The 14,782-nt window shown below is 39.9% G+C and overlaps 1 protein-coding gene across 1 annotated transcript in view; it reads right to left on the bottom strand.

Annotated features, from left to right (window-relative positions):
* LOC126481276 (uncharacterized) overlaps positions 1 to 14,782 on the bottom strand; it is a 147,129-nt gene that overhangs the window by 111,533 nt on the left and 20,814 nt on the right. The window contains exon 3 of the mRNA XM_050104908.1: positions 8,148 to 8,351. Coding sequence (XP_049960865.1) covers positions 8,148 to 8,351 — 204 coding nt within the window. The remainder of the gene's footprint in view (positions 1 to 8,147; positions 8,352 to 14,782) is intronic.

The raw sequence follows: 14,782 nt of genomic DNA on the forward strand, positions 1-14,782 counted from the left end.
GCACATTTCTCACTCCAGCTGTTGCCTACCCTGGTAACTGGCAATGCAGGGGTGAGTGCTATATTCTGACACTGTTTCTCTGCTTCTGATTCAGTCTGCGTACCTCTGTCACTTTTTAATATCACATTTTTCTTGTTTGCCTTATGCCATCCACAATTCACACTATAGTAGCTACATAACCTCACAATATTTAAACTAATATGAAAATCAATACTAGACTTTCTACACACACCTCGATGCATGCACTACAGGCAGATGCAGCAGAATGATGCTACTGGCTGGAGTGTCATGTGGTTCACTGCTTCTTGATACTCTGTATCACCCCTTCTTATGTGCACACCACTACAGATGCTCCAAGATTTTTCTTTTTCGTGGGCAGCAAAGAGGCACTTTTTCAGATCAAGAGGAAGTCTATATCTGAACACACTTCAACAGAGTTACTAGGCAGCAAAGATGTTCTTCAAAAGTCTTTGAAAAAAGAACATCATCAGATAGCCCATTTAAGGTGCCCAAGCAGGTTGTACCTCATACGTTCGAAGATGACTGAAGCATTACACAGTGTGGCCATCAAGAGTTATGAAAACAGTCATTTCCTGGCCAACCTCATCAATCTCAATTTGCTAGTAGCCTGTCTTCATGGCCATAGTTGAGAAGTACTCTGCTCCTTTCAAGCAGTCTAAGGTGTCATCAGAGTGAGGTAATGGACAGACATCTTTCTTCATGATTGTTCAGTTGTCAGCAGTTGATGCAGAAATGCCATGTGCCATCCTTCTTCGAAAGATCCACGGGAGAGGACCACGGAATCTTAGAAGTTTAATGATGTCATATAGCAGCATATTCTCCACTTCCTCCTGGATTATCTGTTGTTCAGCTGGTGACACTATACGAGTGCTGGCCAATTGGTGGATGATCCAGAGGTGTTGACATGATGTTTTACCATGGGCCATTTCGCATATCTTTTCCACACTCCAGATCTGAAACCAATGCGAAATTGATACAGAACAGCTGTCGCTCACCAACATTGTTCCTTGGTCAGGCAGTTTAACATAGTTTCCTCGACTGCATGCCTGCAGTGGTAGTGGAGCATGATTCTTCATCAATGACACTAAACTGCCTCTCCTGGGCTGGTTCAGCTTTTGCTAAACTCATACCCTTAGGGATGTGGGTGAGATGTGGCTGCTCATGACAAGTAGTGATACAGAGTTCTCCCTGACCATCTACAATACTTAGATCATCAGTAGCATGCAGATTGCTTTTGTGAGGTTAAATAGCTTTTTTGCAATTGAGAGAAGCTTCAAATTTTAATTGAGCATCTAGAATGATGAGTAGAACTTGTCTTGATGATGGAAGAATAACAAATCTTCTACAGCAAACAAGTGCCCAGAGCAATCTCTGTTATGTGTGCTAGTTGGAATAGCTTTGCCCTTCTGTAGCCCTGATCTTCGCAGTTTTTGATTGCTTCTGATACCTTCAAGAAGTCCCATCTGAAAATTATGTTATGAATACATTCCATTACAAATGACAAATCTGAAGGCCCTCATTCTACCACTGATAGTTACTCTTGCAATATAAATGCCTGTCAGTGGATGAATTTCCCATTTGTGGCTTTCAGCACATTGGCTTCCGTATCACAAAACATAGTCTTCCTTAACTGACAAAGATAAGCATCTGCCAATACAGAAAATGTAGCCTGTTCAACTAGCAGCTGGAAAGGTTGGCCATCATTGATGACATTAACATTATTTTCTAACATCTTGATGATGGTCATCCATGGAGGTTTTACATCTTTGGCGGCCTCATCTCCAAAGATGGTTGCCTCACTTAGTTTTCCTAAAGTCAGTGGCTAGTACCTCTGTCGGCAACGGAGACTGGCATCAGCAAATTTGGAAATGAGATGATAGACATCTGGCAGTGTAGAAGTTGTCAGAAACTCACATTCTTTCTCTGCAGTATCACAAGAAATGTCCAGTGCATCCACAGCAAAAACACACTGGAGTGTTCTTCTGTCCTCCAAATGTCTGTTTTTCTACAGGCATTATAATTAGGCACTGCAGTTGGTTGTACCTGCGTTGGTCATGAACTGGACTGTCATTTTATGGCTGCCTCATAAGTCCAAGTTAGCCAAGTCCATTCTTCCTGGTACATTTGGCTGGTGGTGGTTGTTGGTGCTACAGGTCGATGTACCTCTTCTCCAACACACTGTATTACCTACTGATGTATTGGGTCAACACTCATCTCTGCGATCTCTTGCTTATTCTGTCCAACCATTCTCATCGCCATAAAATGTGGTACCTTTTCTCCTACTAAGTGTCGTAAGAGAGAGGTGAGGGCATGGTGGTCTTCCACAGCCACCACTGGGACCACATTCGGGAGTCAATCTACTTCTTTGATCCAATTCTTTTCTGTTGCATTTCCTCGATGCATTGGCACCACTCAATTAATGCCTTGGTTGTTGTGATGTATTTCCCAGAAGAGCTTGATATACGTTTTCTGAAACTCCTTTTATCAAGTATGAGATTATTGTCAGCTTCTACTATTGACCTAGTAGATAATGTCGGAAGTTCCATGCGGCTTTTCGCGGATGATGCTGTAGTATACAGAGAAGTTGCAGCATTAGAAAACTGTAGCGAAATGCAGGAAGATCTGCAGCGGATAGGCACTTGGTGCAGGGAGTGGCAACTGTCCCTTAACATAGACAAATGTAATGTATTACGAATACATAGAAAGAAGGATCCTTTATTGTATGATTATATGATAGCGGAACAAACACTGGTAGCAGTTACTTCTGTAAAATATCTGGGAGATTGCGTGCGGAACGATTTGAAGTGGAATGATCATATAAAATTAATTGTTGGTAAGGCGGGTACCAGGTTGAGATTCATTGGGAGAGTGCTTAGAAAATGTAGTCCATCAACAAAGGAGGTGTCTTACAAAACACTTGTTCAACCTATATTTGAGTATTGCTCATCAGTGTGGGATCCGTACCAGATCGGTTTGACAGAGGAGATAGAGAAGATCCAAAGAAGTGCGGCGCGTTTCGTCACAGGGTTATTTGGTAACTGTGATAGCGTTACGGAGATGTTTAATAAACTCAAGTGGCAGACCCTGCAAGAGAGGCGCTCTGCATCGCGGTGTAGCTTGCTGTCCAGGTTTCGAGAGGGTGCGTTTCTGGATGAGGTATCGAATATATTGCTTCCCCCTACTTATACCTCCCGAGGAGATCACGAATGTAAAATTAGAGAGATTAGAGCGCACACGGAGGCTTTCAGACAGTCGTTCTTCCCGCGAACCATACGCGACTGGAACAGGAAAGGGAGGTAATGACAGTGGCACGTAAAGTGCCCTCCGCCACACACCGTTGGGTGGCTTGCGGAGTATAAATGTAGATGTAGATGTTCTGTCATATTTGGATTCGCAATGTGGCACAGAGTCAAAACAGTCTGTATGTAGGACTTTGTCATTTACATGAATTTGCAAGAACCCCTAAGAAATTCATTTGTATGTCATCACGTATACTTGGTGTCCCAAAATCAACGCTCCGTGATGTGCTTGATAAGCACCTAAAGCTTTATGCATGCAAAGTGCAATTTTTATGCAAGTTGAAACATAGTGACAAACCCAAATGAGCAATGTTTGCTGAAAACACACTTCAGCGCATGAATACAGACAACAACTATTTCGCTAAGATTATGAAGAGGAATATTTCATCTCAGTGTAAAGACTAATAAGACAGACAAAAGGTACGAATTTGGGGTAGTGAGCATCCTCATCAGGCCATGAACTTTAAAAAAAAAACAGCCCGAAGGTAGTAATGTAACATATAAATTTGGTGAAGTGATTTGTTGCACAACGCCTGTAGTATTGACGAGTTATGATCACCATCACGAAAATATTTTTCAGTTTGAATAGTGAGTTTAGAATTGTTTTTTGGAGATTTGCCTCATCTGTGAATGAAATCTGATGCTGATGGGCACAGCATTTCTGAAAAAGGTGACAAAAGCAGTTGCGGTACCCGCTGATTTGAATGGTTTATTCCATGTAGTTTTGTCCCAGCTCAGATATGTGCAGCACAGTGTAGAAAACAAGCACTGTGACAACCAGCATTACGTTGTGGAAACAAGAAGGAAGCAGCTGAACTGTCATTAAAAATAGGGAGAGCTAACATTCACGTCATGTCATGTCATACAGGTTGCATATAACAACCTAAAAAGTTACAAAGCGTTTCCCGACTGTAAACTAACGTTCAATACACAAGGTTTATGAGGCAATGTTCTGATCATTTAGTAGAGCTTAAGACTAGTGAACATTTCCCAGTTTCCAGCAGAAACAGAGTTGGAGAGGAGATGGATTCTGACTACAAAGAAAAGACATGGTTTTGCTGCAAAGTTAGATCAAGAAACAGCACAATAATCAAAAAATTAATGGCGATCATAAACTTTTATCCTGAAAATTACATATTACATACAAGAGAAAATGACAAGGTTGCTTGGGGTGGTTTAGTGAAATTACTGGATGTCTTTATTTGCAGAAACAACTATCACTGATCACTCAAATCTTGATATGCTGGTTAATTTCGTGTCCTCTCAGGTAACACATCAACACCCACATCTCTTCTTCCAGCTGGATTTGGCAACTCTACATTGGCAAATGGAAGTTTGTAATGTATTTAAGTGACAAATCCCCATAATGATGGATTGGACCACCAAAGTGACTAATTCCCATATGATGGATTGGACCACCAATCTCATGGCCACCCTGGTCACCTGACATTACTCCCTTGGGTTTCTTCTTGTGGTGATATGTCAAGGACAGAGTGTACTATACCAAAGAGACAAATTTGGAACAGCTTCATGGGAGGATTAGAGCTACAACTGAGACAGTTACGCTATAGATGCCAAAGAATACCTGAAGAGAAATCAAGTATCAATTAGACAACCTGTATGCCACTAACGGAGCTCATGTAAAAACGTGAGATTGAGCAAATGAATCTTCAAAACTTTGTGTATACATTGTTGTATGAATCTTTTTATATATCGATTATACGTTGTATTAAAGACATTTCAAATTAGAAGTGCTTCATCTAAGACACCATGTATTATATAACTTGATATGGTGCCACTGTAATAAACTGATTAAGGTGAAAACCAAATATGAGGGGCATTCAACAAGTAATATAATACAGTTTTTTTCTGAAAGCACGTTGGTTTCATCCAGGATTCCAATATACCATATTATTCTCCATTCTTGGTGAAAACCATATATGAAGGATGCTCAATGGGTAATGCAATACATTTTTTTTCTGAAAGCAGGATGATTTTATTCAGGATTCCAATACAATGCGTTGCTCCCCATGTTTTGGCTACAAAACCTCGTTTTTCAACTTAATCTCCATTCAGTGTGATGGCCTTATGCCACCTTACTGGGAAGGCCCGTATGCCCACACGGTACCACTCTCCTGGTCAATGTCAGAGCCAATGTCTAGCTACGTCAACAACCTCCCATCATCAACATACTGCTTCCCATGGAGTGCATCCTTCATTGGGCCAAACAGAGGGAAGTTGGAAGGAGTGAGATCCGAAATGTAGTGTGGATGAAGAAGAACAGCCAAATCATGTTTTGTGAGTTCTTCTCAGATGTGGTTTTATGGAGTAGAAGTAGTTTGTTTGCACTGTTGTGATGACGAACACACTGAAGTCATATCTTCAATTTCCTGAGGTTAGCACAATACACTTCAGAGTTAATTATTTCACCACGATGGCACACATCAAACAGAATAACCCCTTCAGAGCCAAGACTTTGAACTTTTTCTTCAGAGGAGAGGTAATGTAACCCATGTTTCATCACCTGTGACAATGATCACCCTCATAACAAACAAGCAATTCCACACAGAAGGTCTTTTATTACTCTTTGTGATCTTCTGTCATATGGTGAGGAACTTATTGGGCATACACCTTTGAGTGCCCCCACTGGAGGCCGAGTGTGTCAGCACTATCAATAGAAACATACAGTTGTCCAGTGAAGCATTTGACTGTGATCAGTCGATCACCTCGAATGAGAGTGTCCACACATTCCCACACTGCAGCAGTCCCAGCTATGTGCAGCTGGCTGGCAAGCAGGAGAGCGGACAAGTTTGTGCGACCTTGTTGCGATGATGACAGATGCCTCACCCAACTATTCTCTGTGTTTCTGTTAAGTGACAAGTCTCCACAGACATTTTGCAAGCACATATGAATATTCGATCCTCTGGTTTTCTGCCAAAAGAAACTCAATAACAGGTATCTGCTTGGAACATACCTCCATTACAGACATGATTTTGAAGGCTACATATGGTGCTGCCATCTATCAGAACTTCATGAAACTATAGAGAATATTCTACAATGTCCCTCAACAAATTCCACATTTTTCCAACTGAAACTGGCTGAGGAAAAAATAAGTTGCATTATTTACTGAATGCCCCTTGTTTATGAAAACTACTTTTCTTCAATAATCATTGATTTAAAGCTGTAACTTCCAACTGGGAAGCCTTCTTTTTATCTAACCTATGCATTTTGTTACTATAAATATTTTGTAATGCTTAAAATATTCAATTCAGAACAAACAGCTTTACCAATGATGCGCAGAGCATACATGCAATCTCCATATACAGGGTGTCTACATGGACAAGGAAAAATAATTCCTGGATTTTTCCCAGATTTCCCGGTTGAAAATACACTTTCTCCCGGGTGAAAATACACTTTTTCCATGTTGTGACAGTATACTTTTTCTCGGCACTTATCAATCCGTTTATGGTTTTATACACCGGCATAGAAGTTCACGGCACTTTAGAAAATGAAACTCAGGGGGAAAAAAAACGTTTTGGAAACATCTTTGATGTGCAGCAACATATACACGAAGGTATAAATTCGAATTCCACCGAACACCGCATGTTACTTTCCGAAGCATTAAAATCGAGATAGTGACGTGCTTTTGTAAGCCAGTCACAGCTCATGTCACCTGATCTCACCAGCTGATGACAGCATTTGACACGTGATGTAGTCAGCCAATAGCAAGATCACTCTTAAGCAGTGCGAACACACAAATAAGAAAAATTAATGGCTTAAATTAATGTGCAATTGTTGCTACAAGAAAAGCAAAGCTATCACATATAATATTGGTCCAAGATTAATAAGCTGCAAGAGAAGCTAAGCTTCCACATATATTGTTGATCTTTTTTGCGCGTCATACATCACATAAATGTGCCAGTAAAATTTTTTAATAACGATGTAAATGTCTGATCTTCTAGGCTCGAAATTCTTCATATGGTCGTCCGCAAAGAGTTCATTTTTAAATGACGAGTCAAGCGCTCTGTGATTTAAGAAAATCGTCGTACACTCTCTCACATAGTTTATCTTACATAAAAGGAAATTCACTTTGAAAGTAACGCTTTTCAAAGCAATATTAGCAATATTTTTCCGTGACCTATTAGAAAGGTACGTTTCCGCAGTTGCCTGAGAGCGCCAGATAACAGGTGTCACTGCACTTGCGCAGCTACGATGACGCAGGAAGCCCGTATGTTCATACGTGTGAAACATTAAAAGATCTTGCATTAAAATGAATCTAATGTAAGAAAAACTGTCATGTCATGTCACGCGCATTGGAGGCAATTTGTTGTTAAGAAGCACTGCACAGTTTTCCTAAAGCCTTTGACACACTTTGCTGTTGGCAGACGCTTGTATGAGCACTGCGTTTTGTTGTTGTATAAAATGGCGCATTTTCTTTGCGACTTAAGTTTTATTTTCGTTTTTTCTCTCGTTCATGTTTTGTTGCTGCAGTATTATTCTGCAGAAGCGGGATACAGTAAATTTTTTTGTTAGAGTATTGGTTCTTACCAGTCAAGATCACAAAAATTTAACTGAAAGCTAAAACAATGAAAAATTCCCAGAACTCAAAAAGATTCCCGGGTTTTTCCCAGTTTTCTCCCGGATGAAAAAATTCCCGGGTTTTTCCCGGATCTCCCGGTTGTCCCGTGTCGTAGACATCCTGATATAAGACAATCATTTTTTACTTTCAGTTAGTACAAATATTTTACCAAGGCACCATTATTCGCAAATGTTGATTTCAGTTTATTAAACAGTGGAAGAGAAAAAACAAAATGAAAACATTCATACCTTGGGGTGACTTTTGACAAAACTTTCAAGACTGTGTTGCAAGTGTGCTGGTATAAATTTGTTATCCATGTGCTTTGATCTTGATCTTTTATGTTTAAGCTTAAGACTTGGCACTTTCTGTTTGCTCACAAGGTCTGCAATGTACTTCAAAGAATCTGTCAAAACAGGTACCACATATACAGAACCGTCACTTTTGTATTCAATCTGCAACAAGTAGAAAAGTATTAGCATGGTGGCACACAGTCTCAACACTAAAGTAATATCACAATAACATTCAGTGAAAAATCAATTTTTTCTTGCCTTGATATAATTTCTTCAGCGAATACAAAAACTATGAATACCCTACAAAAATATTTTCTGAAAAAAAAAAAAAAACTGGCAATATGCTTTCACCTGTTTCTCCAGGCAGTTGATTTATACACTAGACTTTCAGTATATTAATAGTGAACTCCCTCCCATGAAAAATGGACCTTGCTGTTGGTGGGGAGGCTTGCGTGCCTCAGCGATACAGATAGCCGAACCGTAGGTGCAATCACAACGGAGGGGTGTCTGTTGAGAGGCCAGACAAATGTGTGGTTCCTGAAGAGGGGCAGCAGCCTTTTCAGTAGTTGCAGGGGCAACAGTCTGGATGATTGACTGTATGATTAAATGATGATGGCGTCCTCTTGGGTAAGATATTCCGGAGGTAAAATAGTCCCCCATTCAGATCTCCGGGTGGGGACTACTGAGGAGGACATCGTTATCGGGAGAAAGAAAACTGGCGTTCTACGGATCGGAGCGTGGAATGTCAGATCCCTGAATCGGGCAGGTAGGTTAGAAAATTTAAAAAGGGAAATGGATAGGGTAAAGTTAGATATAGTGGGAATTAGTGAAGTTCGGTGGCAGGAGGCTCAAATGGCTCTGAGCACTATGGGACTTAACTTCTGTGGTCATCAGTCCCCCAGAACTAAGAACTACTTAAACCTAACTAACCTAGTTCCGGACGGCGCGCCTAGAACCACGAGACCACCGCGGCCGGCGGTGGCAGGAGGAACAAGACTTTTGGTCAGGTGAATACAGGGTTAAAAATACAAAATCAAATAGGGGTAATGCAGGAGTAGGTGTAATAACGAAATGAAAAAAAAAAAAAATAGGAATGCGGGTAAGCTCAAACAAACAGCATAGTGAACGCATTATTGTAGCCAAGATTGATACGAAGCCCACGCCTACCACAGTAGTACAAGTTTATATGCCAACTAGCTCTGCAGATGATGAAGAAATTGATGAAATGTATGATGAGATAAAAGAAATTATTCAGATAGTGAAGGGAGACGAAAATTTAATAGTCATGGGTGACTGGAATTCAATATTAGGAAAAGAGAGAGAGAAGGAAATGTAGTAGGTGAATATGGATTGGGGGGCAGAATGAAAGAGGAAGCCGCCTGGTAGAATTTTGCACAGAGCATAACTTAATCATAGCTAACACTTGGTTCAAGAATCATAAAAGAAGGTTGTATACATGGAAGAAGCCTGGAGATACTAGAAGGTTTCAGGTAGTTTATATAATGTTAAGACAGAGATTTAGGAACCAGGTTTTAAATTGTAAGACATTTCCAGGGGCTGATGTGGACTCTGACCACAATCTATTGGTTATGAACTGTAGATTAAAACTGAAGAAACTGCAAAAAGGTGGGAATTTAAGGAGATGGGACCTGGATTAACTGAAAGAACCAGAGGCTGTACAGAGTTTCAGGGAGGGCATAAGGGAACAATTGACAGGAATGGGGGAAAGAAATACAGTAGAAGAAAAATGGGTAGCTTTGAGGAATGAAATAGTGAAGGCAGCAAAGGATCAAGTAGGTAATAAGATGAGGGCTAGTAGAAATCCTTGGGTAACAGAGGAAATATTGAATTTAATTGATGAAAGGAGGAAACATAAAAACGCAGTAAATGAAGCAGGCAAAAAGGAACACACACGTCTCAAAAATGAGATCGACAGGAAGTGCAAAATGGCTAAGCAGGGATGGTTAGAGGACAAATGTAAGGATGTAGAGGCTTATCTCACTAGGGGTAAGATAGATACTGCCTACAGGAAAATTAAAGAGACCTTTGGAGAAAAGAGAGCCACTTGTATGAATATCAAGAGCTCAGATGGAAACCCAGTCCTAACCAAAGAAGGGAAAGCAGAAAGGTGGAAGGAGTATATAGAGGGTCTATACAAGGGCGATGTACTTGAGGAACAGAAATGGAAGAGAATGTAGATGAAGATGAAATGGGAGATACGATACTGCGAGAAGAGTTTGACAGAGCACTGAAAGACCTGAGCCAAAACAAGGCCCCGGGAGTAGACAACATTCCATTAGAACTATTGACGGTCTTGGGAGAGCCAGTCCTGTCAAAACTCTACCATCTGGTGAGCAAGATGTATGAGACAGGTGAAGTACCCTCAGACTTCAAGAAGAATAGAATAATTCCAATCCCAAAGAAAGCAATTGTTGACAGATGTGAAAATTACTAAACTATCAGTTTAATAAGTCACAGCTGCAAAATACTAACGCGAATTCTTTACAGACGAATGGAAAAACTGGTAGAAGCCGACCTCGGGGAAGATTAGTTTGGATTCCGTAGAAATATTGGAACACGTGAGGCAATACTGACCTTACAACTTATCTTAGAAGAAAGATTAAGGAAAGGCAAACCTACATTTCTAGCATTTGTAGACTTAGAGAAAGCTTTTGACAATGTTGACTGGAATACTCTCTTTCAAATTCTGAAGGTGGCAGGGGTAAAATAAAGGGAGCGAAAGGCTATTTACAATTTGTATAGAAACCAGGTAGCAGTTATAAGAGTCGAGGGGCATGAAAGGGAAGCAGTGGTTGGGAAGGGAGTGAGAAAGGGTTGTAGCCTCTCCCCGATGTTATTCAATCTGTATATTGAGCAAGCAGTAAAGGAAACAAAAGAAAAGTTTGGAGTAGGTATTAAAATCCATGGAGAATAAATAAAAACTTTGAGGTTCACCGGTGACATTGTAATTCTATCAGAGACAGCAAAAGACTTGGAAGAGCAGTTGAACGGAATGGACAGTGTCTTGAAAGGAGAGTATAAGGTGAACATCAACAAAAGCAAAATGAGGATAATGGAATTTAGTCGAATTAAATCGGGTGATGCTGAGGGAATTAGATTAGGAAATGAGACACTTAAAGTAGTAAAGGAGTTTTGCTATTTGGGGAGCAAAATAACTGATGATGGTCGAAGTAGAGAGGATAGAAGATGTAGACTGGCAATGGCAAGAAAAGCGTTTCTGAAGAAGAGAAATTTGCTAAAATCGAGTATAGATTTAAATGTCAGGAAGTCGTTTCTGAAAGTATTTGTATGGAGTGTAGCCATGTATGGAAGTGAAACATGGACGATAAGTAGTTTAGACAAGAAGAGAATAGAAGCTTTCGAAATGTGGTGCTACAGAAGAATGCTGAAGATTAGATGGGTAGATCACATAACTAATGAGGAGGTATTGAATAGAATTGGGGAGAAGAGAAGTTTGTGGCACAATTTGACTAGAAGAAGGGATCGGGTGGTAGGACATGTTCTGAGGCATCAAGGGATCACCAATTTGGTACTGGAGGGCAGCGTGGAGGGTAAAAATCGTAGAGGGAGACCAAGAGATGAATACACTAAGCAGATTCAGAAGGATGTAGGTTGCAGTAGGTACTGGGAGATGAAGAAGCTGGCACAGTATAGAGTAGCATGCAGAACTGCATCAAACCAGTCTCAGGACTGAAGACCACCACAACAACAACAACAACAACAACAACAACAACAATTTTTATAATGTGCTGATCATTCCACTATTCTGTCCAGTGTTAAAACAAGCCAGAATCCAGTTCCCACATATCTAGTAGATCCCCTAAAGTCTGATTTAAACTAGTTGTCATTTGACAGATAGTGGACTATATGGATACCACCATCTATTAAACAATGGGAGCCTGGCACTATCAGCTCTGCATTGCCAATTCCACTGCACTGCCTACAGCATTATATCATTCAGTCATCTGTGAGGCATTGTTATAAGGTATTTGGGTGACTTTTAGCTTCACATGCCTTACAATGTGTCATAAAAGTAGTCAAAAGAGGGGCAGACTGAGGCTGCTCACTCCCAAGAAGTTTTCAAAAAGTATCAGACATGATGTGAATACACTCAGTCAGTCTCATGAATTCGTGTATTATGTAAAAGCAAATTCTGAGGGAGAGGGAGAAGAGGGAGAGGGAGAAGGGGGAGAGGGAAAAGAGGGAGGGGGAAAAGAGGGAGGGGGAAAAGAGGGAGGGGGAGGGAGGAAAGAGGGAGGGGGGTGCAGGAGCACCTCTCATTCCTTTGGATGAAGTAATGACACCAACTGCAGATGCTCTACTAATCAGCAAATGGTCAGTCAGAAGGACGTGCAAGTAGAAATTAGTGAAAGAAGAATGAAACGAGTAACCTGAATTGGTGACACCAGGTAAGAAGAGACGCCTAAAGGAAAGGGTCACATATATCTACTTTTTTCAGAAGATGGGATTCATCATGAAATATATTACTCGAGGAAGGAGTATCTAACACTCAAAAAGCTATAAGCTACCCTTGTAGCGACGAATCTGTTTCAGGATAGCAATTCACCCTCGATATAAGTATCAAAAAAGCTAGGATTCCGTTATACATCTATTCCTGGCCGCAAGTTACTAATGGAATGCCAAGATATTGCAGCCTGATAATTCTGCTTTCTTAGGGTATTAGTAGGGATAAATTTTGATATCACCAACCCTGATGAAACATGAGGGAATGCAGGACACAGTTTAAAAAAAGTGGTAGTATGGCAGCTCCAACCAGCAGAGGAAAAAAATAACTGTAGCACATGCCAGAAAATCGAAAGATTTCATACCTAATTGTCTACTCTTATTCAGTTCAAACAAGACCTCTGACTACAATGAAGAAATCAATTACAATACTTTTGTGAGATTGTTTGAAGACACTGTGTTTCAAAACTTAACAAAACAACTCTAGAACTGTTATGGATAACTCTTCATATCATTTTGTTATACAAGATTAGGTGCCCACACAGGCAATGACATTGTTTGCTGGGCAGAGAAACATAAAATATAGTTTAGCAGTAACATGACAAGGACAGATTTATTAGAACATGTGTTGAAACACCAGCCAAAAGATCTAGTTTACCTTGCAGGTGAAACAGCAAAAAAATACACAGGCATAAAGTGCTCAGATTACCTCCCTACCATTGCCATTTCAACACTATAGAACTCATTTGGGCTCAAGTTAAATGTCATATTGCTACAGAAAATTTTTTAAAAAATGCTGACTGAAGTAGAACACCTTTTGAAGCAAGCAGCTGAAAAAGTGACACCAGAAGGCTGTCAAAGCTTAGTGAAACATATGACACGAGTGACACAGGTAGCATGGAATAATGACAGTGTTTTACAACAGTGCATGAAAGACTTGATAATACTTGTCACTATGAGCAATGACACTGGTAGTTTTGCTGACTTTGACTCTAAACTGAGCACTTTTTCCCATTGTCTAATTAGTGTATAGTTCAGTCTGTATTTTTTTTCTTTCTTTTTTTTTTCTTTCTTTCATCAGTTTCAGTTGCTTGTTCTTGTCGTGAGACTAAGAAATCCCATTCATTTGGCTCCCAACCTCTTCTTATGGTAACTTAGATCGCATTTTAAACCAACATGTTACTTCAATGTGTGTAACAGGTTTTGGGAATTGCAGTGATAAGAAGGAGAGTTTTCCAGGTGCAAAAATAACCAACATACCACTGGTCCTAATTAATATTACACAAAGATTTTTGACATGCTTAGAGGGCCTACTGAGGGTGGTACTATACATAAATTTCAGAGTTTTTACATTATTCTAGTAAGAGAGAGAGAGAGAGAGAGAGAGAGAGAGAGAGAGAGAGAGAGAGAGAGAAAGAGAGAGAATCAGACAGACAGACAGACAGACAGACAGAGAGAGAGAGAGAGAGAGAGAGAGAGAGAGAGAGAGAGTTTCAACTTCATACTTGTTACATGTTAAATATTGACACAACTGAATAAAAATGCCATTTTCAGAAGTTTATATTTAGGCAATATAATGCAATACAAAAATTTTAAAGTATTTGTTGCCAAACGAGGAATCTAGTAATCAACCAAAAAAAAGTACTCCTTTGAGATCAACAGTTTTTGAGATAAGACGTGATACATTTGAAAGTGTTTGCGAATGGGAAAATTTAATCTGTTTCAAGAATATTAATGTCAATCTTGTCCTAATTAAAATTAAGAACAATATTATGAAAAGAATAGTTGCTACTCACCATACAGCAGAGGTGCTAAGTCGCAGATAGGCACAACAAAAAGACTTTTGGAAAATGATCTTTTGGCTAACAAGCACCATCTGCTGGTAGCCACCACAGCACAAGGCTCTCTGCACTGATAAAAAATTGCTTTAAAGCCTCTGTCTTTGACAAAAATCAAGTACAAAATCTCAAATTTAAATTTGATATAGATCTCTGTAGTGTCTCTCAGCATGCCTAAAATCTGATCTTAATTTTTAATTGTGGAAAATCCAGGATGGTATGTAGCAATATTATGGAAAGGATAGTTGCTACTCACCATATAACGGAGAT

The sequence above is a fragment of the Schistocerca serialis genome, chromosome 5, assembly GCF_023864345.2.
Source record: "Schistocerca serialis cubense isolate TAMUIC-IGC-003099 chromosome 5, iqSchSeri2.2, whole genome shotgun sequence".
Taxonomy (NCBI): Eukaryota; Metazoa; Arthropoda; class Insecta; order Orthoptera; family Acrididae; genus Schistocerca; species Schistocerca serialis.